At 47.7% G+C, this 25942-nt stretch overlaps 1 protein-coding gene across 2 annotated transcripts in view; it reads left to right on the top strand.

The window, feature by feature from the left end:
- GRIK3 (glutamate ionotropic receptor kainate type subunit 3) overlaps positions 1-25942 on the top strand; it is a 222595-nt gene that overhangs the window by 121353 nt on the left and 75300 nt on the right. For both annotated transcript variants that reach the window (XM_042996562.1, XM_042996563.1), the window contains exon 2: positions 15706-15882. In XM_042996562.1, the coding sequence (XP_042852496.1) occupies positions 15706-15882 (177 nt within the window). The remainder of the gene's footprint in view (positions 1-15705; positions 15883-25942) is intronic.

Genomic DNA, 25942 nt, shown 5'->3' with positions numbered 1-25942 from the left:
TGCCCTCCAGCCAAGCCAGAAGTACCCATTCTCTACCCATAGCAGCACGGTGGTTGGAGTCAGAACCCAGACAGGGGGAGAGAGAGCGAAAGGAAGCCCAGGCTGGCACACTCTCACAAGGTCCAGGCACCCTGGGGCTGCAGCTGCCCCACCCCCAACACAGATGAGCAGGGAGCCCAGAGAGGGACCTGAGGGGTGCCAGGGTAAAGCTTCTCTGTACCAACCAGTTCTAGGAGGCCAGCAAGACTTTGGGAGCCAGGAGCCCAGATGAAATCAGAGTCTCTGAGCAAGAAGTGGCTCTGAAATCGCTTTGACAGCATTTGTGTTGGTTTTTTTATTTTGGGGGTGTTGTGGGGGGAGGGCCTATAGGGTAGGTGGGTTGAGGGTGGACAACTTTATTGGATTCCAGCCAATGGCAGGTGAAGTATACTGGTATTTTCAGCATCTTAAGGTCCTACCTTGGAGAGCTCCTACCTGGACCTGGCAGAGGTGTAGCCAGGAGGATGGCCTGGGAGAGCTCACCCCAGAGTCTGGGGCCACACGTGCGCACGTGTGTGTGTGTGTGTCCCTTTGTGTGCGTCCGTGTGTGTGTGAATGCCCATATGTGTGCGTCCGTGTGTGTGCGCCTGCGCGTGTGCATCCATGTGTGTGCGCCCGTATGCACGTGTGTGTGTGCATGCGTATGTGCACGTGTGAGTCTGTGTGTGCATTCGTGTGTGGGTGTGTGTGCATGCATCCATGTATGTGTGCATCCGTGTGTACGTGCATCCGTGTGTGCGTGCATGCACATGTGTGTATGCATTCATGTATGTGTAGATGTGCACGTGTGTGCATCCATGTGTGTGTGCGCTCATGTGTGTGTGTGCACGTCCATGTGTGCATGCGTGTGTGTATGCGTCCATGTGTGTATGCATGCACGTGTGTGTGTCTATGTGTGTGTGCATGCGTATGTGCACGTGAGTCTGTGTGTGCATGTGTGTGTGCATGTGTGTGCATGCATCCATGTATGTGTGCGTCCGTGTGTGCATGCATCCGTGTGTGCGTGCATGCACATGTGTGTGCATCTATGTATGTGTACATGTGAGCGTGTGTGCATCCATGTGTGTGTGCATGCTCATGTGTGTGTGTGTGTGTGCGTCCATGTGTGTATGCGTGCACGTGTGTGCGTCTATGTGTGTGCATGTGTATGTGCGCGTGTGAGTCTGTGTGTGCATCTGTGTGTGCGTGTGTGTGCATGCATCCATGTATGTGTGCGTCCGTGTGTGCGTGCATCCGTGTGTGCGTGCGTGCACATGTGTGTGTGCATCTATGTATGTGTACATGTGAGCGTGTGTGCATCCGTGTGTGTGCACACGCTCATGTGCATGTGTGCGCGTCCATGTGTGTGCATGCGTGTGTGTATGCGTCCACGTGTGTATGCATGCACGTGTGTGTGCGTCCGTGTGTGTGCATGCGTGTGTGTGTGTGTGTGTGTGTGTGTGTGTGTATAGTGGCTGTGGGCAATGTTCGCTGTTGCAGCCTAATGAAAACAGCGTGTGTTCTTGCCCCACCAGGCCCCTGTCACTCCTACAGCCATCGTCAGAGAAGAAACAAAACAAAATAGAGAAGTGGAAGTTGATTCTATAATTAGTGCAGTTTCTTCACTGTTCATTCAGGATCTCCAGAGATCAATTAGCTTGCTTTTAAGCTAAAAGGCATCTGAATAAGTATTTAACCTGCATAGCAATTGATATTTAAAACAGATGAGGATGGGAGTAATAATGCAGAACGGGCTGCTCCTTTCTCCTCCACTAATCTCCCGGCCTCTGCTCCTCCTGCCCCTCACCTCTGCCCACTCCACATCCAGAGCGGCCTTCAGTTGGGCCTCCTGGCATTCTCCGTGCAGGGCTGTGGGTGTGTAGGCCGGCGCTGAGGGGCCGCTGGAGGTGGGGCTGCCATTCATAGGCTGACACCACCGCGGAGCAGGTGGCCGGGGGTGGGGGTGCCCAGCCAGGGAGAGCCGGGTTCCCTCTCTGCTGCCACCAGCCATGCCTCCAGCCACAGGGCACCTGGCCATCCATGCAGGGGGCAGGGGCCTGGAAGGATGCGTCCTGAGAACACCTCAGCTGAAGCTTCCTCATCTAGTAGGAGCCAATCATTGCCAGGCTGGGGTGGGAGCAGCTGGGAAATTGTGGGACCCGGGTGGCCTCCTGGCTGAGCATCTTTTGGCAGGTGGTCTGAAGGATATTTGCATGTTTTCTGCTTTGTCACTGAACTGTATTAACATCCTGAACTAGAATTAGCTTTTTAAAATGAGCTCTGTGTGTGTGTGTGTGTGTGTGTGTGTGTGTGTGATGTGCATTGACAAATGCATTTATTTAACAAATGGGTCTTGATATCCTCTGTGATAGATATGTGCTGGGGACTGGGGGAGGGAAAGGGATGCCAGGATGACTGAGGTGTGTTCCCCTCCTTCCAGATGACCACAGCCTAACAAGGAGAGGGAGAGGAGCCTATGACGCATTGTAACACGTGTGAGCCTACCCACAGAGGATGAGTTCAGAGCTCAGGGAGGATGTCTTAGTAGGGAACCCCAAAATCGGGCCCTGCAACAAAGGTTCTCGTGTGAGCAGTTTTATCTGGGAGGTGATCCCAGGCGTGTGGGACGAGGGGCACTGTGGACGACTGGCGCTTAGCCCTGCCGGGGCCCTTTGAGAAACTATAGAAGTGGGCCTCAGAATTGCACCCCCAAGGGGCAAGGGAACGAGTTCACTCATCTGCCCCATGTCTTCTGGGCAGAGGTTCTGCAGCATTCCTAACGCCCTGGCTCTTATGGCCTGCACTGGCCATGCCTGCACTGTTACCAGAGGATATCCCGGATACAGAAAGCCCAGACCTCTGCCCAGAAAGCAGAGGAAGTGTCTACAGGTGGCCCTTGGGTGGGACAAGGGCATAGGGACAGTGTCTGCTCCGCAGGCTCAGAAGAGAAATGTGGGAGCCAGGTTTGGAGGGATGAAACGGAGGAAGAAGGGAAGGTGACCCAGGCGGAGGAAGAGCACACTGGAACGGACAGGTGCGGACAGACCGGCAGGCTCCGTGATGTGGACAGAGGACATGCTGTGTGGAGGGGCTGAGGCTGGGGGAGGTCGGACTGGGCCGGGATGCCAGCTAGGGGCCGGTCTTTGTGCTGTGGGCATGGGTGCGCGAGGGTGGGCTGTGTCACAGCTCAGCGCCTCCGGGAGGCAGGCCGGCCCCACCAGCCTCTCAAGGATTCTAGGTCTTTGTTCCTTTGTCTCCTCCGGCAAGGGCACTGTCTGCTCCCCGCACCCCTCCGCAGCAGCCCCCTTCCCAGTCCTGTCCCCAGCAGCTCTAGCTCCTGTTCCTCTGCCTGATGACAGCCCATCGGTCATCAGGGTCTCTGGGCGGCACTGGAGCCTTCCAGCCATCCTCCCGACATGGTCGATTCTGCAATATTTGACTTGCGTGTCCCTGAGTTGTACAGACAAAGCTCCGCATATCACTGGATCAATTAAAACAACTGCCACCAGGCCCCGGAACTCAATCAGGAGCCCCTCCCCTGGGACCCTATGGGCCTCGCACATCCTGTTGTCCAATCTGTTGCTTCTCTGGATGCCTCTGTCTCAGCTAAGTGCTCCCCGGCTTCCTTGTCACCTCGTGAGAGTAACTTCCTGCCCCTCTCGAGGGCTTACGGCGTGCCTTTGATGATTTATGCCATTTAGGCCTCAGAATGGCTCTGTGTTACAAGTGCTGGTAATATCCCTGTTTTCAGAAGGTGAAACAGAGACCCAGAGGGGTGAGGGACCCACCCAGGGTCACACAGCCAGGAAGCGGTGGGGTCCGCTGAAACCCAGCTATCTGGCTGTAGCACCTACGCGCCTGACTGTACTTCCGTCCTCATCCAGACTCTGGGGGTGTCTTTGCGCACTCTGTCCCAGACCCTGCCTCCCTCCGGCCCCTCCTCACTGACCAGTCCTCCCTTCCTGCCTGGGTCCCACCCGCCCTCGCACTCTCTCATGCCCACGGTGCCCGCCCCAGGCCAGTCTCCCTACCTGCCGCAGCCTGCCACACTCCCTCCACAGCTCAGCTCGAGCAGGTCAGATGCTGCCTCCTCCGTGAAGACCTCCATGGCACCCTTCTGAGCCTCACCAGCTCTCTGACCATTCTTATCACATGGAGAGTTTTTACCCATGTAGTGTTTTTTTATGGGTGTTCCTCCTCTCACCCCTTGGAGGAACACCCGGGAGGGTTGGAAGGGTGTCCAGCCACGGGCTGACTCACACAGTGACCGGCACACAGCCGTGTTCCCACTTGTAGCCAATAAACTGCTTGAGGAACGAAAGAATGAATGAACGAATGAATGATCGAACAAATGAAAGGGGAGACACGCCTATTCCTTGCCCCCTCCCCTCTTGCCCACGACCTCAGAAAGCCCATCATTGGGCCTTTTATGCTGGGCACTGCTTGCCTATTGCAAACCACATATTAGGCCCAGCGGGGAAAGCCAGCCAACGTGTCCCCTGACTCCTCCTGCTGAGACAACAGCATAGAGAGACCCAAAAGCAAGTTCAGAAGCGCTGTCAGGGTCCCCTAAGGGCTGGCCAAGGTACAGCAGAGAACAGAGCCTGGTTCTTCCAACCCACAGGCTGCACAGAGCCGCAGGGGCCCTGGCAGGGAGAAGAGAAAGCCCTGATCAGAACAGACAGGGAGGCGGGCCCCAGGAAGAGGCTGTTAGCAACAATCTCGCTGATCAGCGTCTCAATTAATCTCCACGACACCTTGGAAACTTCAGAAAAGAACAAAGCACACTAGGAAAAAAAAAAAGAGCAGACTCAGGCCCCGGAGGACAGACAGCGCCTGGGCCTGGTGCTGGGAACATGAGTGTCTCCTGGGACTCTGCTGCCAGACAGACGGGGGAGGCAAGCACAGGCTCTGCTGAGTCTCCCAGGCTCACCCCACTCAGGGCTGGGCTGCTTTTGCAAGGGCCAAATTCGGGAGCACAAAGTTGTTCAAGAGAAAGGAAAATCTCAACAGTTTCCAGACCAGCCCTAGACAGTCATGAGGTCATGGGCTTGACCAAAGGGACTCAGCCTTGTGCTATCGTTTGCCCTAAGACCTGTGCCTCAGGGTATTTCTAGGTCCATCTGACCAGAAAGAATATGTGTTAGGGGGGTGGGGGTGCCTCCAGGGCCCTTGCCCTTAATGTTATAAGGATGAGGCCTGGCAAGGAAGCCATGACAATCCTTGTTCCTGGTTTTTGAGGTCCCATTCAGCTTGACACAGGCCACCATAGCAGGCTCACCTGGGAGGCAGGGAAATTCCACCATTTGGGCACGTTTTCAGAGACAGAAAAAGCAATCTTAAAAATATGGGCATTTCTGGGCGGCTCAGTTGGTTGAACGTCTGGCTTCAGCTCAGGTCGTGATCTCACAGGTCTTGGGTTCAAGGCCTGCGCTGGGCTCTGTGTTGACAGCTCAGAGCCTGGAGCCTGCTTCCAATTCTGTCTCCCTGTCTCTTTGCCCCTCCCCCACTTGTTCTCTGTCTCTCTGATTCTCAAAAATAAATACACATTAAAACAACTTTTAATGTGGGCATTTTTGCTTAGGGTATCCAGAGTGTTTCTCAAAACACAATAGCACATTGTTGTAGAAGGAGCCAGAAGGAGGTTCATTCCGGTGGGCACAGCTCACTTCAATCCCCCCCTCCCTCACCCCTGGCCCTGACTTTCACTCCGCAGACGAGGGTAGATTTGAGCAGTGGTTTTTGTGCTGTGCTTGGTGGAGCCTTGGGGGCTACAGAGCCTTCTCTAGAACCACGGCACCAAGTCTTTAAATGCCCAGATGATGGAAATAGGCTTGGGCAGCGGTGTGCTAGGAAGCACACTTTCCAGAAAAAAAAGTCCTAATTTGTAGCATCTGCTTATTTCCGTGGTGTAAATACTCTCACCATGGCTGATTTCAAGCTGCCAGCTCACTTACAAATTCTGAAAATTTCACAGTTGGCTCTAACAAGCTGGCTTTGGTTGTAGAAGAGAAGTTACTACACAGTAGTTAATAACAGCTGAATATAACCTGAACCTCCCTGGGCCTCAGTTTTCTCTTGTGTGAAATGGAACAGTAATAGCTTCTATCTAATGGGTTGTAGAGGTTCTTGTGAGTGCTAAATGGAGAGTGCGGAAGGCACTCAGCATCATCCCTGACACATTAGTTGTTGTTGTTATTATTATTATTATTATTATTATTATTATTATTTTTACCCAGTAGGTTTCCATTCAAGATCTTGTTTAAAGAAAATGTTCCAGTTCCAGCTGTGCTCCACCCCTGCTTACATCTTCTGGAACCCATCTCTCCTCTCCCTCTCTCTCTCTCTCTCTCTCTCTCTCACACACACACACACACACACCATTTTCTCAGCAGCCCTGGTGTCTCTGCTCCATTTTATTAAAGCAGAAAGCAGTGACAATTATTTTCATAATGAACTGGCTCTTCAAATTAATGCCAATTACACTATGCAATCATGATTAAGATTATGCATTAATCAACGGTGCCAACCTACTTATTAGCCTCTTTAAATAACGATCATGAGGAATGTATGGGAAGGGAGAAAATGGAGGGGAGCCAATTGAATGGGGGAACTGCATCTAAGTGGGGCAGGGTGCTCTTTCCAGAAGCCAAGACCCAAAGCAGCCTTTCTTCCATGGGGCGGAGCTTGAGTCAGGGCCCTACCCTATCAGACCCTGAGCTCCCAAAGCTCCCTGGTCTGTAGAAGCCCCCTGCACAAAAGGGAAAGGGGTCAAGAGGACCCAGTAGGGAGAGGGTAGAAGAACCCTTGATGGTTTATCAATTGATGAGGTTCGGTGCCCCCTTTCCCTTCCTTCAAAAGCATGGAAAGGTAAAGTGTGGTTGATACTTCTTCTGGAGTAATGTCACCCCCATCTTAGATCAGGTCTCCCAGATGCAGAGCCTGAGGCAGAGATTGGGATGCATGAGGTTGATAGAGGGGAAGAGAGCTCTTTAGGAAAATTCTGTAGGGGGATAGGCAAATCAGGGTAGAGAAGCAGACCGGGCTAGGCAAAGATATGGCCCCAGGTAAGATCTAGCCTTTGCCAGATGCAATATGGAGGTGCTCGGGCGGGGGCGGGGGGGGCGGGCTCTTGCATACATGCATACAGTTATTCCCATCTTGAGGCAAGGGGACCACACTTTTGAGCCCCAGTGTTCATGAGTTATCAGTGGCTGCAGACTGTCCCCAGGGCCAAGATGAGTGGTGGAACCTCTTGGGCAAAGTGGCTCCCTTCAACTGAGAACAGTTCTCTAGAGAAAAGGGCACCCTATGAAGGGAGAATTCAAACCCGGGTCTGCTACATCCAGAACCTGCTCTCTCAACCTTTGTGTTGTACCCAAATACATACTGCCTTGGTGTCCCGAGACATTCAACTTTAGGGATCACCTTGCCCTTACATGTTCAAGTAGAATGACGCCCATCCTTGCACCCCTGCTTGGGAGCAGGGGAGGGGCCGCCTCTTCCAGGCCGTGTCTCTGAGGATCCTCCAGGGCTTCCAGTTTCTCCGAACCTCTCCTATTCCAACTTCTCTTCTCTCTCTCCCACCTTCTCTACTTCTTATCTTCTTTCTGCCCAATTCACCTTGTGCTGGGCGCTGCCCACCTTTCGTCACTTCCCCCAAAGAGCACAAGCTGGTGTCCACTTTCTGCGGGCAACTCTACTAATGTCAGGGCTCCTGTAAGGAAGGGAGGTGACAGCACAGTGCAGGCTCACAGAAAACTAAGCACCGGGCATCACTGTACTACCACAACTCTTTCCTGCCGTGAAGGATTTCATACTGGTCTCCTCTGGTTTTGGCCATGAGTCATATTCTTTTCCTGTCTCCCTTTTTGGGTCCACATCATGCCTGTTCCCTTCCTCTTGGGCCCTTCTCCCATCCTCCTGGTTCAGAACTCAACCTTGCATCTTTCCTTTTCTTTGCCCGGCAATTTAGTACTATCACAGTGTTCTCTTCTCCATCCGGGCCCTAAAGTCCTTTTACCTCTAAGATAAAGGCTGCCCTTCCCTAGAAGAGGGGATGAACTACATACAGCCCACCAGCCAAATCCAGCCAGCTACCTGTTTTTGTAAATAAAGTTTTATTGAAACACACCTGCACCTGTTTGTTTACATGCTGTCCATCACTTTCATGTTACAGTGGGAAAGTTGAGTAGACCATCGTGCCCACAAAACCAAAAATATTTACTATCTGGTCCTTTACAGAAAAAGTTTGCCACCCTCTGCCCTAAAACGTGGAAGTTTAAAATTCATTTTGTTTTTATAAATGGCATTGTTTGGGGGCACCTGGGAGGCTCAGTCAGTTAAGCGGCTGACTTCAGCTCAGGTCACGATCTTGCGGTTCGTGAGTTCGAGCCCCACGTCAGGCTCTGTCCTGACAGCTCAGAGCCTGGAGCCTCCTCGGATTCTGGGCCTCCCTCTCTCTCTGCCCTTCCTCCACTCACACTCTGTCTCTGTGTGTCTCTCAAAAATAAATAAAATGTTAAAAAAATTAAAAATTAAAAAATAAATAAATGGCATTGTTTGTGTCTTCCTTTAAGAATTACCATGAGGGGCGCCTGGGTGGCTCAGTCAGCTGAGCGTCCGACTTGGGCTCAGGTCACGATCTTGCAGTTTGTGAGTTCGAGCACCGTGTCAGGCTCTGCGTTGACAGCTCAGAGCCTGGAGCCTGCCTCGGATTCTGTGTCTCCCTCTCTCTCTGCCCCTCCCCTGCTCATGCTCTGTCGTTCTCTGTCTCAAAAATAAATAGAACATTAAAAAAATAAAAAAGAAAGAATTACCATAAGCTAAATTCTCTCCATGTGACGTGCATTTAGTTACATCATTTTCTTCCTTGCCATGGTCAACCGTTGGTAGTATGTACCCATTTTCCAGATGGCTTTTATATCCAACAGCTAAGCACCACACAGGTGCTGGGTATTTTCTGCTTATTGTTGCCTAAGCACTCCTTGAGAAGCAGGAGCCTGGTGGCAACTTCTCTTGATGTCCTAGGACCCGGTGACAGGTTGGCATGTGGTAGAGGTTGGTGGTTGTTTATGGAACTGAATCACATATCCCCAAGGCTGGGGTCTCAGTGCCTGAGATGTGTCACCACCCTTGTGAGATATCAACCTCTCTCCTTTCCTCCCCACCAGGATGTGAGAGGCCTGGAAGATGTGAAGCCCTAGGAAATGGCTCCTTGTCCCATGACCTTTGACCCTCATTTGGGATGGGATCTATAGTGACCGGACTTCTTCCCAGGCTCTCTTTGATACATTTTTTTTTTATTTTTACATGTTCAAATACAAAAAAAATGCATATTTATTGTGAATAACCTAGAAAAATCAAGATAATACAAAGAGCAAGGGAAACGTATCCATAAGCCCCTTCTGTCCAGAGATGTGCATCGATCAGATGTTGGTACAAATCTTTCCAGTCTTTTTTCTGTAAATATAGATAATGTGCTTTTACCTTGATAAATAGATTTCAAACTGTAATATAATTTTGTTGCTTTGGTGGGGGGGGGGGCGAAGAATGAGCATTTTCTATAACATTAAGTATTCCTTAAGAGCATTCTTTTAAAGCTTTTTCCTTATTACCAAAGCTCTTGCTTGGTGCAGAGGACTTGGAGAAAAAAAGCACTAAGCAAAAGCAATCCATTATCTTTTTACTTTCTAGAAAGAACCTCTGTTAACATTTTCGTGTATGCCCTTCTGGTATGTCCTTTTTGATTTTAATTGGAGTTGCATTAAATTTATAAATTAATTTGAAGAGAACTGACATCTTTACAATATTGAGCCTTCTCTTCCAGGAGAAAGTTATGCCTCTCCATTTATTCCAGTTTTTTATGTCCCCCAGTAAAGTTTTGTGGTTTCCTTGGTATAAGAATTGCACACTTATTGTAAAGTATTTTATTTTCTTATTGTTGCCTTTGTGAATAGGGTCTCTCTTTTTCCTTATAATTCCTCACGGTTTATTGCTGATATATAGGAAGGCTATATGTTGTCTCTATTTGTACGCTGGCTCCTTGATGAGCTGTTTAATTTCTACTAGGTTTCCGTCTGAGTCTCGTGAGTTTTTACGAGAACAGTAATAAGCATCTGCAGACACCATCCGGCCCCAATGATCAGCAACTCCTCACCTTTATGCCCCATTTGTATCCTTTTCACACACACTCACCCTTCCCCTTTTGTTTTGCAGCAAATGCTGGGCACCATATCATGCCATCCTATACCCTGACTCTTTATTTTTTATTTTTTATTTTTAGTGTTTTATTTATTCTTGAGAGAGAGAGACAGAGCACAAGCAGGGGAGGGGCAGAGAGAGAGGGAGACACCGATCCGAAGGGGGCTCCAGGCTCGGAGCTGTCAGCACAGCTCGAACTCACAAACCGCGATACCATGACCTGAGTCGAAGTTGGACGCTTAACCGACTGAGCCACCACCCAGGCACCCCTGACTCTTTTTTTTTTTAATGTTTATTTATTTATTTTGAGAGAGCGCAAGCGAGCAAGAGCAGGGGTTGAGAGAGAGAATCCCAAGCAGTCTCCACGCTCTGCATGGAGCCCTATGTGGGGCTTGATCTCACGACGGTGAGATCATGACCTGAGTTGAAATCAAGAGTCAGATGTTTAGCCAGCTGAACTGCTCAGGCGCCCCTACCCTGACTCTTAATGCCTGCAAGTTGTTCTGCCATATGGCTGGCTTTTAATATATTGAGTAATTTCCTACTTTGGGACATTAAATTGTTTCTATTTTTTTCAATATCATAGTCAAGAAGATCCTTGTACATAAATGTGTTTATGTGTCTCTCACTTACTCTAAATTTATATCCCTAGAAATGCTGACTCCCCAGCATTAAATTAAAATCCCTAGAATTACCAGATCATATGGTATTTTGATCATTTATTTTCCTTTAGACACATACACACAGTCACACGATGGCTTTTCTGATTAGAAATATAACACATGTTCACTGTAGAACTTTTGGAAAGTACAGAAAAACACAAAGAAGGGAATTAAAGTCACCCATAATCCTGTCACTCAGAGAGAACCCCTCTTGACGGTTTGGGGTACAGTTCTTCTCGTCTTGTTTTATGCGTGCGCCCAGCCCGTTTATGCACACCCACACACACTCACGTGCATACACACTACATGTTACAAATTGTAAGCCTGCTGGAGGCCTGAGGCAAGGGTGCAGGTTTATTTATCCACTTTTTAAAATACTCGCTTTATTTTTTTTAATATAATTTATTGTCAAACTGGCTTACATACAACACCCGGTCACATCCCAGCAGGTGCCCTCCTCAATGCGCATCCCCCATTTTCCCCTCTCCCCCGCCCCCATCAACCCTCAGTTTGTTCTCTGTATTTAAGAGTCTCTTGTGCTTTGCCTCCCTCCCTCTCTGTAACGATTTTTTTCCCCTTCGCTTCCCCCCTGGACTTCTGTTAAGTTTCTCAAGACCCACGTATGAGTGAAAACATACGATATCTGTCTTTTTCTGACTGACTTATTTCACTCAGCATAATACCTTCCAGTTCCATCCATGTTGCTGCAAATGGCATGATTTCATTCTTTTTCATTGTTAAGTAGTATTCCATTGTGTATATAAACCACATCTTCTTTATCTGTTCATCCGTTGATGGACGTTTAGGCTCGTTCCATAATTTGGCTGTTGTGGAAAGCCCTGCTTTAAACATTGGGGTACATGTGCCCCTATGCATGAACACTCCTGTTTCCCTCAGGTAAATTCCTAGCAGTGCTATTGCTGGGTCATAGGGTAGTTCTGTTTTTAATTTTTTGAGGAACCTCCACACTGTTTTCCAGAGTGGCTGCACCAGTTTGCATTCCCACCAACAGTGCAAGAGGGTTCCCGCTTCTCCACATCCTCACCAATATGTATAGTTTCCGGATATGTTCATTTTAGACATTCTGACCGGTGTGAGGTGGTATCTCAGTGTGGCTTTGATTTGTATTTTCCTGATGATGAATGACATTAAGCATCTTTTCATAAAATACTCACGTAAACAATTTTTTTAATTTTATTTATTTTTGAAAGAGACAGAGTGCGAGCAGGAAAGGGGCAGAGAGAGGGAGACACAGAATCGGAAGCAGGCTCCAGGCCCTGAGCTATCAGCACGGAGCCCGACTCGGGGCTTGAACTCACAAACCGTGAGATCGTACCATGAACTGAAGTTGGATGCTTAACCAACTGAGCCATCTGGCACCCCTTAAAATACTCACTTAAAACATTTTTTTTCAGGAGCTCCTGGCTGGCTCAGTCGGTTAAGCTCAGGCTTCGACTTCAGGTCAGGTCATGATCCCACAGCTCATGTGTTCGAGCCCCGGGTTGGGATCTGTGCTGCCAGCTCAGAGTCTGGAGACTGCTTCGGGTTCTGTGTCTCTGTCTCTCTGCCCCTCCCCCAAAGTGCGCGCACACGCTCTCTCTCTTTCTCTCTCAAAATAAATAAACATTAAGAAAAACTTAAAAAAAAAATTTCAAAATGATGGAAATAACCCAAATAAAGAAACCGTGGCACATCTGTAGAAAGTAATATTATTTAACGGCCAAAAGGAATGAGGTACTGAGACACGCTACAACATGGGTAAGGCTCAAAAATATATTAAGTGAAAGAAGCCAGACACAGAAGACCACCTATTTCTTCTTACATTTATAGGATTCCATTTATAGGAAATGTCCAGAAAAGAGGAATCTCTAGAGACAGAGAGTAAATTAGTGCTTGCCTGTGGCTGGGGGCGGAAACTATGATTGACTGTAAATGGGCACAAGGAATCTTACTGGGGTGACGGGAATGTTCAGGATTGTGACAGTAGCCACCCAAGTCAGTACATTCACCACAAGTCACCATGCACTTAAAACAAGGCGCATGTTGTGGAATTTCTCGATGTAAATCATACCTTGATAAAGTTGGTTCCTTAAAGGAGTGAAGAAAGAAAACATAAAAGCTTCATTTGGAAAATAAAGAAAAGCACGAAGAACAACATAGAAATCTACCTCATGGGACCGTTCACCTGTGCGGTTTTGAAAACATCTCCTATTTTTATGTCAGTAGTAGAAATTCCTCATCTTCCTTCCATTCCTTCCTTCCTTCCGTTCTTCCTCTACCGACATGGAATCACACTGCACCTTACAACCTTTGCGTTTCACTTAAAACTACGTTGTGGGAGGTTCCAAATCATTAAATTTTTGCCATGACATGGAAATATACAGCTTACTGTGGTTTATTGACTCTGTCCCTGGTGTTGGACGTCTCAAGACCCCCTGCCCCACGCATGATTGGTGTGTCCACCATTGCTGTCAGAGTCAATTCCTAGAAACCGAAGAAATTGAGTCAAAACGTATTGAGTCAAAGACCTGAGCATTTTTAAGGCTTTTGATATTTTCTGGTAGCCACCGGGAAGGCGGGGTGTACCAGTTCTCACTTCCGCAAAAGTTAGGCAGGCGTCTGTTTCTAAACACACTCAGCAAAGCTGGGTGTTATAATTTGTTTTGTGTTTGCCCACGGGATGGACAAAACATGGTATCTCACTGATGGTTGAAATGGAGTTTATTTGATGTTTAGAGAGGATACACATTTCTTAATACGTTAACAGCTCCTTTGTATTATTTAAAATTTTTTTTTCAATGTTTATTTATTTTTGAGAGAGGCAGAGAGACAGAGCATGAGTGGGGGAGGGGCAGAGAGAGAGAGAGGGAGGCACAGAATCTGAAGCAGGCTTCAGGCTCTGAGCTGTCAGCACAGAGCCCGACGCAGGGCTCGAACTCACAGACCACAAGATCATGACCTGAGCTGAAGTCAGATGCTCAACCGACTGAACCACCCAGGTGCCCCGTGTCATTTTTTTTTTCTTTAGGGAACTATCCTTTGCACATTTTTCTATTGGAGTATTTGGGTTTTTTTCATTAAGTGTTTTTTTTTTTTAGTAAGATCATCAACTTTTATACAGCCAAGTAAGTTACAAATATTTTTCCAAGTTCGATGTTTGCCATTTAATTTTGTTTATGGTAGTTTTGATAGATTATTATTTGATATATATTATTTCTGTAGAGTTATTCATGTTTCTCCTATGGTTTCTGACTTTACTGTAATTCCTGGAAAGGCCTCCTCCACCTCAATATTGTGTAACATTCACCTACATTTTCTTTTTTGGTACTTTTATACTGTCTTCTTTCCTCCTTCCTTCCCTGACTTTCTTGCTATTTAATCTTTAATCCACTTGGAACTTATTTTGATATATGGCTTAAGATTGGAATCTAACTTAAATTTCTCCCAAATAATGGAATAATTGTCTCAGCACAATTAATGAATAATTTATATTTTACCTACTGATTGGAAATGGCCACCTTTGTCGTGTCTTAAATACTCATCTCTACTTAAATCTCTCTCTGGGGGCTTTTTATCTCATTCCGTTGATCTGTCTGTATTTTCATATGCCATTAGGACATGTTTTTAATTATTTTGGCTTTTATGATCCATTTTAAATCTGGCAGTATAGATCACCTCTCTTCTCTTCAGGCTGTTACCTCCCGGTTAGTCTTCCAGATGCATTTGACAGTCATCTTGTCAAGTAAAAGAAGAACCCTTCTATGATTCTGATAGGAGTTGCATTAAATTAACTGAAAAATTAATTTGGAATAAACTGACACCTCCATTCTTGGGCCTAACTATCCTGGAACAGAACATGCCTTGTCATTTAAACTTACTGTTATATCTCCCTACTGTAGTGTTGTTGTCATTTTTAATGCTGAAATTGCATACTTCTTATTTGCTCTATTACTAGTTATTTAATGTTTTTGTCGATGTTATAAAGGAGATCTTTTGCAATTAGGTTTTCTTACTGATTGTTGGTGATATAGAGAAATGGTGTTAACTTATGCTAACTGATCATCTAACTCGACCCTCCTACTAGTTCTTAACTAGTGTTTGTTTTGGGGGATTAAGGGGTTGTAGGAAGTCATTTATAACATTTGCAAGGATTTTTTTTCTTTCCAAGACGTGTGCCTCTAAATTCTTTTTCTTATTTTGTTGGCTAATGGTGTGGCGTGGATCTTTATCCCTCCTTTATTTCTCTAATGGGAATGTCTCTAGTGTTCACCATTAGTGTGATATTGAAGGCAGATTTGAGCTAAAGATGTTTCAAGGCGGTGACTTTTCTGGTGCTAGTTTATGAAGCGTTGTTAACAGCAGTGTCTATTGGATTTTATCAAATGCCTTTCTGCATCTTGTGAGTTGATCATGTGTTCTTTTTTTTCCTTTGAACTATTGATGTAATGGAATGATATTCATAGATTTCTTTATGTTGAACCACCCTTTCTTTATATTGACTATAACTCTACCTGGTCATGTTATCCTTGTCACATTCTAATAGATTCTACTGGCAAGCACTCTGTTGAAAATTTTCATAGCGGTATTAATAAGTTGGTCATTTTATTTGGCTCTGTTTGCCAGTCCCTGGCTGAGTGAAATGAACTAGGAGAATTTTCCTATTTCTTATGCTCTGGCACAATTTCTACGTATAGGAATTATCTAGGATATTGTTGAACATTTTTTTAGGGGAAAATCTTGCCCATAAAACCTTCTGAGCCAAACATCTTTGTTAGCATGCCCCTCCTTCCCCAGCACACATGATTTTACCTCTCTCTCGCAGGAGGAATCTTTGAGTATGCAGATGGCCCCAACGCCCAGGTCATGAATGCTGAGGAGCATGCCTTTCGATTTTCTGCCAACATCATCAACAGGAATAGGACTCTGCTGCCCAACACAACCTTGACCTATGATATCCAGAGGATTCACTTTCACGACAGCTTCGAGGCCACCAAAAAGGGTGAGTATTGTCTTCCAGGTTTGGGGATAAAGGAGGAGCCTGTTTGCTATCCAGGGTCCTGAAAATAGGCCAGAGCTCTTGGTGGGCTTGAAGCTTAGAGTCTATTCTGTCTGGGTTGGGGTCCTGCCTCATTCCCAGCTCAGCTTAGGCTGTGTCATCCCCCCGGTGTCCATCAGGAATTTCCAGGCCACTGGCAGGTGCTATGAGGGAATGAGGGGCCATGGGAGCAGGGGGAGGATGAGGAATGGGGGTCTGAGATGGGACTGGAGAGGTCGCATCAGATCCCCAACATCTTTGAACCGAAGCTGGCATTTTCAAACTTGTTTTTTTTTTAATTGAAATCTTATCCAGATAACAATACTTAAAATACCTATAAAACAAATAATGTATAAGTTCAAATATGCAACATTTCCTTGCCATAAAAAGACCTACTGAAAACAATGAAGTTGCTTCTATGGCTACAATGATTTCACCCCAGAGGCTGTGGGTAACACTTTAAGTTTGACATTCCATACATTTCCATGCTTTATTTTAGCTTCACAGTAACAAGAAAATTATAAGTCATAAAAATAGGTCTTAGTAAATCCAATCAGCTTTCCCCACACCTGAGTTTTAAGAAACAAAATAAATGTTGGGTTGCAGCCTTCCTTATTAGTGACACACTCACAATAAGTTCCTGTAACTGCACAGGAATGACTGGAGAACTTTATTCCAACATTCTCAGGTGAAAAAAAAAACAAAAAACAAAAACAAGGCAACTTGCCAATACCTGAATGAGCTCACAGTTCCCAGTGCGTCGTATAGCACATTTGAGTATACACATACGCTTTTCTTGTTACTGTTTTAAAAATATAGTTTATACACACACACTCACACACATGTATTTAACTGAAATGAACTTAGAGGCTCAAACAACTCTAGAAATAGCTTCCGTATATCCCTAGATGTCCACGGAACTCTATTTATAAAATCTCAGGCCTAAGGAATCTCACTCCCAGGAAAGACAAGGTCATCCTTCCTATAATTTGTCATCATAGCCCTTTGCTTTTCTTCTTCAAGGCCCTTATCACAATTTGTAGCTAAATGATGGTGTGTGTTTGATGTGTTTCCCCTTCTCTCCAACACTACTGAAAGGAAGGCTCTCTCTTGGTAGCTGATGTAGCCCTGGCACCTAAAAGACTGGTGTGTAGTGTAAGTGCTCAATGAAATAATTATTGAGTGAATAGATGAATGAATGATGTGAGAATGGAGCGTGGAAGTCTGAGCATCGTTACCCAGGCCCGCTGTCAGCTAAGCTTAGGGACAGCATCATTCATGTATCTTGGGAAGATCTCCTTGGTCTTCCTAAGGGGTTACCAATAGCTAATCATGGTCTCCTGGGCTCCCAGGTATAAATCTGCCAAGGTGCTTCCTGATGCTGGTTCTGTTTTCCAAAGCCCCATCGTGGGTAGACATCTTAACACAGAAAGGCAGTGTAGCGTGAGCTTGGAGCCAGAGTGCCTAGCCTTACACCTTGTCCACGCTGATACTAGTTGTGACCTTGAACAAAATACCCTGTGCCTCAGTTTTCTCATCTGCAAAGTGGACACGCTTCTGTGAAGCGCCTAGAACAGTGTCTAGCATGACTTTGCTCTTATTACATTGGCAGTCTTGCTCTCTACCCGCCGAGTCGTCAGGTTAAGGGGCCTCACATCTACAGGCACTTTCTCCACTCCTGAGTCCTGTCCCGCCTCCCTGCTCCTCCGTGCCTTGTGAGCTGAAGGGCCCAGGGTTCCTGACATTGAGCACGATTCCCTGACATTTTTGAGACCGCTGCCTTGAGTCTCAGAGCCAACTTGCAGACAGACTAGAGCATCCCCATGCTGTTAGTCTCGAAGAGTGGTTCTTTGCCCATCACCCTTCTCCCTGTGCTGGTATGCCCCCCTCCCTACCTGCGTCCTCCCAGCTCTCTATCCGCATGCCCTGTGGCCAACGCCGTGCAGTCAGATATCCACCTCCCTACTGAGAGTTCCTGCTGGCATCCTCTGCCTGGCCTCGTCCAGCTAGAAAGTAACTGAACTCAACCAAAACTCCTCAGTGAAAAGGTGAGGACATAGAACAAACGCCTGGAATCAGAACAGAGTTTCACGTGGGCACAATGACCCCAAAGGGCTAGGCTGGGTATTCTGTTCGTTTTTTTTTCCTAAAAATCACTAAAATAATATGACAGCTCTTTAGCAGCACACTTGTGAGTCAGCATAGGGACCTTCCCCAGCCAGCACTGAGCTCAGGGCAGAACTCCAGAGCCTTCTGAGGCACTTCCTCCAGCAGGAACTTAGAGTCCCAAACTACGTGGAACTGCCAAGTGGTGGGTGACTAGGCCTGAGACAGAACCACCCAGCTCTGGAAGTCCAGTCAGACCGATCCAAGTGACCAAAGCCACACACACACACACACACACACACACACACACACACGCCATCCCCCACCACATGCCTTGTTGGCTTAAAAGCCTGAATGGCGTGTCCTGTTTTTCTTCCCCCAAATCATCAGAGCCCAAGGGGGGGTCTGTCCAGTCTAGCCCAAATGTGACCTTCTAGCCACTCTTGTGCCATACGCTCCCTCAGCCTCTGGGTTCCAGCCCTACCTGCCATCCTCCGGGTGCCATGCTTCCTCCCACCTCACAGATTTTGCACATGCTGTTCTCTTTGCTTGTAATGCCCTTCCCCTGTCCCACCTCTGCCCTGCCATTTGTATAGGTCCTCGGGGGAGCCTTCCCCAAGTCCCCAAACCAGGTCAAGTCTTCACCTCATAAAGCTCTGGACTTTTCTTTCACAACCTTGATCCATGGATATGCGTGTGTGTGTGTGTAATTATGTGACCATTGTCCATATCTTCTGCTAGATTACCCACCTTTTTGTCTTTTCACTGCTGTGCTAAAGAACCATTGTTCTGACGGCTGGTGCCATACATCGTTTTGCCTGTTTTTGAACTCCACGTAAATAGAACACCAGTGTGTACTTTCAGCGTGTATAATATACCTGTGAGATTCATCTAGGATGTTGAATATAGCAGGAGTCTCTTCTTCATTGTTGTATAGTGTCCCATTATATGAACACACCACAATTTTGAAAACTCAATTTATTGTCGGACATTCGAGTTACTTCCATTTGGGCCCACAGGGTAGCACTGCCCTGATCGTTCTGGTAGCTGTCTTGTGGCACGCAAGTGTGCACATTGTCTGGTGGGTAGACACCCAGGAGTTAGAAGTATGAGGTCACAGGATGCCATATGGTCAGCGAGACAGCTTTCCAAGTTACAGCACCCACCCCTTGGGCATCCGATGGCAGTGGCAATCGCTCCACGTCGTCACAAACACTACGGGTGAAGTCAGTTTTGTTTCTGGTGGTTCATGTGATGGATATCTCATTAGAGTTGTACGTTGTATTTCCCTGGTGACCGGAGATGTTGAGCATCTTTTCATATGCTAATAGGGCATCTGAAGTTTCTCTTTCCCGGAGTGATTTTTGAAGCTTTCAACCACTTTTAAAATGGAGTTGCTTGTCATTTTCTTATTGACTTGTAGGAGTCTTTTACTAAGGGCGGGTAGGAGTCCTTTGTGGGACTTAACGCACCCCGTAGAGGTGCCACAAGCGAGCTTGCCTTTTTACTGTCTCTTGAGGAACAAAGTTCTTAATTTGAAGAAGTCTGATTTATCCATATTTTCCATTACATCTAATGGCTTTGGGTTCTATATGTGCCTGTCCTAAAGTTATGAAGGTTTTCTCCCGTGCTCTAGAAGCTCTGTTGTTTTGTCTTTCAGAGTTGGCTCTATGATCTGTCTTACATCGATTTTCTGTGCACGGTGAGAGGTAGGAGCTGAGGTTTATTTTTTCAACGCAGTGTTGGTGAGAGTGAAAACTGGTGGAGCCTCTCAGGGGAGCTGTTTGGAAGTGTTCCTGGCCACTTTATTGATAATAGCCAAACGTGGGAAATAAAGGTCCATCGACGGGAGAATGGACAGATTGGGGTGTAGTTATACAAAGGAATTTGAACGAGCAATAAAAAAAAAAAAAAAAGAAAACATTTCTTCCTACACAAAACATCATGGATGAGCCTCGCAGATATAACGTTGAGTGAATGAACAGTGGTCCCCTCTGGGGGAGGGAGGAGTATGAAGTGTGTGTTCTGGAAAAGGGAAGAGATAACCTTCTTAGGTGTTGGAAATGTTTTATATTTTGATCCAGGCAGTAGTTACATGAGTGCAGTTACATGTAAAATTTCATAGGAGTCTGTGCCTTGACTCTACACTTTGCTGTATTGTGTTATATCTCAATAAATTTTTTTTAAATTTTTTAACGTTTATTTATTATTGAGAGACAGAGAGACACAGAGTGTGAGTGGGGAGGGTCAGAGAGAGAGGGAGACAAAGCATCCAAAACAGTCTCCAGGCTCCGAGCTGTCGGCACAGAGCCCGACGCGGGGCTCGAGCTCACAAACTGCGAGATCGTGACCTGAGCCGAAGTCGGTCGCTTAACCAACTGAGCCACCCAGGCGCCCCTCAATAAAAACATTTTTGAAGAGGACTCTCTCTGCCATCACTTTCCCTTAATGCCCCTCCGATAATGTACCTAAGATAGACCCCTGCTGTGGTTGGAACCACCCGTGTCTGACCCTGAGGGCATTTCTGTGGTTGGACCGTGCTCCCCTTTAGTCACTCTCCATTCCTCAGGGAACCCCTGATTTCCGTGATCTTTATTTTTTCTTTTGATCTTTGGTTTTCAAAAAGGTAGTCCTCAGGAGCATCGTTAGGACTCTTCTGGGGGATGGCCTTGGGCTTCATTCTAACTCACCCATTGGTAATGATAAACTCTGCCATCACAGCTGGATCCAGCCACCTTGGGCCCCGCGGGGTGAGCGGGCGCAGAGGCTCGGAGCCTGGCATTGTGTGCCCGCCAGCTCTGTTTGAATTAGTCCTTCCCTCCACATGAGGCCCAAGAGGCCTTTTCCCCATTAAGAGGGACTTTCACGTATTGTCTTTATTTTTAAATGTTTTGTGGAAAATTAAAAGATGAGTGACTGCCAAACGGTGCCCGAGCCAGCAGCCCAGAGAGCGCCTGTGTTTTCTTCCAAGCCTGACCGGAGCGGGCCTGGAATCGACCCAGCACTCCCCAGGCTCCTCTGCCGTCACTTATTCTCTGGGCTGCTCAATTCCTTTTAAGACACAAATTGATTGGGATAATTTGTGCTATAACTACAATTGCCATGGAAAGAGGGGGAGGGGGGCTGCATTCAGGCTGTGGACTCCCGCAATGACTGTGAACCACTGAGTTACTGTAAAATGACCAGAAAATGGATTCCAAATTGAAGCTACAAATAATGTAATTACTGCAGTGGGTGCTCAGGGCTGCCAGAACAAGAGTTGGCTGCTGCCCTGGAAACATCTGGGGATAAAGCTGCTGCCGCTGCTGTAACCCCTGCCCTGGTCCCTCGGGGGCAGCAGTGCTCTTCCAGGCTGGAAGATCCTCAGAAGCTGAAAGGAACGTGGAGAGGACAGAAAAAGGGATGCGGAGAGAGGCCAAAGAGAAGAAATGGGTGAAAGGCAGAACTGATGCTTACTGCCACCCAGCAGTGACATGTAGTCACCGCATCTCTGGCAGGATGGAAGCCCGTATAGCCATCGTCTTCCTACCACCACCATTGTCACCACTACAGATGCCAGTGCGCCGTCACCACAATGACTGTGATCACCATCAGTGATGCAGTGGTTTCACCTCCATTCTTGACGTCATCAGCACCTGCCATCACCACCAATCACTGCCAGACAGCAACGTCTTCATCAGCACCAATCTCATCAGTGCCAGCATCATCACCATCATTCCTACTACCATCGTCACAGTCATGACGTTGACATCTTCGTCAGAACCAATCGCATCGGTGCCCGCATCATCGCCATCATTCTTACTACCATCGTCACGGTCATGACATTGACATCTTCATCAGCACCAATCTCATTAGTGCCTGCATCATCGCCATCGTTCCTACCATTATCACAGTCATGACGTTGACATCTTCGTCAGAACCAATCGCATCAGTGCCCACGTCATCACCATCATTCCTACCATTGTCACAGTCATGACGTTGACATCTTCGTCAGAACCAATCGCATCGGTGCCCACATCATCGCCATCATTCCTACCATTGTCACAGTCATGACGTTGACATCTTCGTCAGAACCAATTGCATCGGTGCCCACATCATCGCCATCATTCCTACCATCATCACAGTCATGACGTTGACATCTTCTCCAGAACCAATCTCATCAGTGCCAGCATCATCGCCATCATTCCTACCATTGTCACAGTCATGACGTTGACATCTTCGTCAGAACCAATCTCATCAGTGCCCACATCATCGCCATCATTCCTACCATTGTCACAGTCATGACGTTGACATCTTCGTCAGAACCAATCGCATCGGTGCCCACATCATCGCCATCATTCCTACCATTGTCACAGTCATGACGTTGACATCTTCGTCAGAACCAATCGCATCGGTGCCCACATCATCGCCATCATTCCTACTACCATCGTCACAGTCATGACGTTGACATCTTCGTCAGAACCGGTCTCATCAGTGCCTGCATCATCACCATCATTCCTACCATTGTCACAGTCATGACGTTGACATCTTCGTCAGAACCAATCGCATCGGTGCCCACATCATCGCCATCATTCCTACTACCATCGTCACAGTCATGACGTTGACATCTTCGTCAGCACCAATCATATCAGAATTGTTATCACCTCCATTCGCACCCTTGACAACATCACCACTCCTACTGTCATCCTTCTCCTCATCTTCATCCCTGTCGTGGCGTCAGCATCTTCGTCATCGCCAGTCTTGTCAATACCAACATCATCACCACAATTCCTGTCATCACCGTCAAATTGTCATCACCTCCTCTCTCAGCAACACTTGTATCACCGTCATTATTCCTACGATCGTCATCACCATTACTGCCACAGCACTGACATTTTTATCATCATCAATCCTGTCATCATCCTCTCGCCATCATGTGACAATATCAACATTGTCATCCTTTCCATCTTCGCCACTGCCATCGCCACAATCATCAACAGCCACACAGTATGGTCTTCACCATGACAACTCTCATTGCTATTACCTTTATCATTGTCTTCACAATTGATGTCGAAATCAGAATCTCCTCCTTCAAGATTGCTCTTTTTTTAATTTAATTTTTTTTAAGATCGCTCTTATAATCCTCTGCAGAATCATAACTTGCATTATAACACTCTCCCCTGCCTCAGTCAAACAGGATACCTAGACCTTGGGCCTGGGCAGGGGGCCATGACCTAAGAGGTTGGGCTGGGTGAGGGTGAGGGTTTAGGAAGTATCAGGCACAGGTCAAAGGGGGAAATCCAAAAGGCAGATTCTTGGAGGTGATAGTGAGGCAATGAAACATACTAGTCATGTGACCAAATTATCAACTAGAGGGTCCCAGAGACAAGAGGAAAAGAGTAGAGACAGGTGGAAACCAGGGACTTCATAGGACAGCTAGAAGGTTCAAAACTGGGGTGAGAGGCAGAGCATGAGAGAAACCAACAGATTTTATAGAGTGCTCACAGCCTCAAGCTGTGGGCAAGAGGGGGTGACCAGGCCTGGACAGCTGTCACCATCTCCTTCATGTTGTATGCAGCCTCCATGGCTACAAAGGGACTCCTACATGGTCTCTTCCTTCAGGGAGCACCTGCTCTCAGGGGGACAGAGTGGCCGAAGAGACACTCAATACACACAGAGAGCAGAGGAACAGCATGAACGAGCAGTGAGTGTATAGGACAGAGCATGGCCTCCTTGGGGCGAAAGCCCTTTTCAAAAGGAGAACTTCCTGAAATTGGACACCAGCAAACCCGGGTTCCTGTTTTTGAAGCATTTATTATCCCTGGGGTTGGTTAATCTCACACAGAGCGCCGCCCAAGGTCTCTTGACAGTAGGGTGGGAACAGCAGGGAACAGCAGTGCTTTCCCAACTTGGTCCCCAGTCCTACAACTGGGGGGGGGGGTACTGGGAAGGTGCCACGTGCCCCACTGGGCATCTTTTCCTGCACCTGGCATTGGCCATGAGGAGCCCTGATCACCCAGGAGATGTTCTCTGTGCTGGCCCTGCTGCTTCCCATCCAAGGCTGCCCTGTCCCACATTCCAGGTGGTTCCAGCAGACTCCTGACAATAACTGGCTCACCCCCCCCCACCCCGCAGAGTGCTGTATCTTTCACCTGCGCCATAAGTGGCATTCTCCAGTGTTCCTGAGGGAAATACAAATCTCAGGGGAATAAGTACTTTATATAATACATCCCGGTCCCAGGAGGCAGAGAGGGAGAAGGGAGTGGATGTTCATGAAGAGGAAAAAGTACCCTGAAGACCACCCATTCTGATCAATTCAAAACCTCCCTAGGGATGGATGCCTGGTTGGTTCGGTCACTAGAACATGCAACTCTCGATCTCAGGGTTGTGAATTCATGCCCCACATGGAGTGTGGAACCTACTTCAAAAAAAAAAAAAAAGAAAAAGAAAAACCACACCCTATATCTTTGGATCCATTGGTACCACCCTTAGCCCAGGCAAGAGGCCCCTTTCTCTGGGTCCCTGGGTCTGTGCTTTGGAGGGGCTGCCCTCACCCTCCTCTGGTCAGTGTCTCCTTCCAGAACAAAAGGTTAGTGGGACCAAGCTCACTTGCCTGCCAGAAGCCTGGGCCCTGCCCTTCTAGTCCTAGAAGTATCTAGAACGCTGAATTTCCTACCCACTTGATCCTGAGCCCATGTCCAGGCCTGCATGAGCCTCTTCCTGGGGCTGTCCTCCAGAGGGACAGCCATACTGCCACGGTCACACGCCTGGGCCCTTTCCAGAGGTGAGCAAAGGGCAGCTGTTGGCACAGATGTGGACGGAGCTTGGACATGGGAGCGGGGTGTGCACATGGAGAGTGCAGGACCCCTTATGGTTCACGGTGGAGCCGACAATAAAAGAGAGGGGGCAGGGTGGGAGCTGCCCCCCCTTCCCCCACATCACTGCCTACGGGAAGTCTCCATTCTCACTTGACTTTCCAGGTTGTTATGAAGGTGTATTTGTCAATGTAGGAGGAAAGGGTGTGTTTTATGTGACAGTTTGTTAGCTTGACTTACATACAGCATTTAAATATTTGGCCACATAGTATGTGGACCTCCATTTGTACTCTCGTCTGGGGCTCTGCAAATCCCAGGGGTGGCCTGAGCACAGTAGGTCATTCCCAGAGGCCCTTGGGGCAGCCAGGACATGTCTGAGCCCCCTGTGCACCGATGCTTAGGCGCTGTGTCTCGCCTCCCGCATGTACCACATGTTCATACGCGTGCATGCAGTATCAGTCCTGTGGCTGCAGGCTTGGTGATGCTCTATTGATGGATTGGTTAGGGCTCCTCTGGTTGCAAGTGACAGAAAACCAAATCCTAAGTGGCTTGAGCAAGAAGAGAGCGTATTGGTTCATATAACCAAAGCCCAAGATTCCACTTGATCAGGGGCTCTTATTTCGTCCTCTCTGGCTCTGCTCACCACCACTGATGACTCTGTCCCCAGATAAGCACTGTACTTGCTTTGTGAGTACAGGGTGGCTGCTGCACCTCCAGATCTTACCCCCCCCTCTCGCCTCCCCGCCCAACCATGTCCCATTGCAGAAGGAGAGTGCTACCTTCTCAGCGTGAGGTCTCATGGCATCCCATTAGCTCTGACTGGTCACATGGCCATTAAAACCAATGACTGTGGCCTGAAGGAGGCCAGTGTCTAAGGCACTTGCCTTAACCCTCATGGCTTGGGAGTGGAAAAGGCAGTGGAGCCCAAAGAAAAATCAGAGACAGTTGCCAGAAGAAAGGGCAATGGCTCCTGGGGAGCCCTCTCCCTGACTGCCCCTGACAGTTCCCACTGTAGGGATCTTTTAGAGACAATCCCTACATGAGCCTATGCCGCCTTTTGAGCCTGCAGCTGCCCTGAGGCTGCTCATTTAATGCTCTGCTGTGCCCACCAATGTTTGCCCTCC

Source organism: Panthera tigris, chromosome C1, assembly GCF_018350195.1.
Source record: "Panthera tigris isolate Pti1 chromosome C1, P.tigris_Pti1_mat1.1, whole genome shotgun sequence".
Taxonomy (NCBI): domain Eukaryota; kingdom Metazoa; phylum Chordata; class Mammalia; order Carnivora; family Felidae; genus Panthera; species Panthera tigris.
Note: the sequence above shows the minus strand (reverse complement) of the source record. Positions and strands in the feature narration are given on the sequence as shown.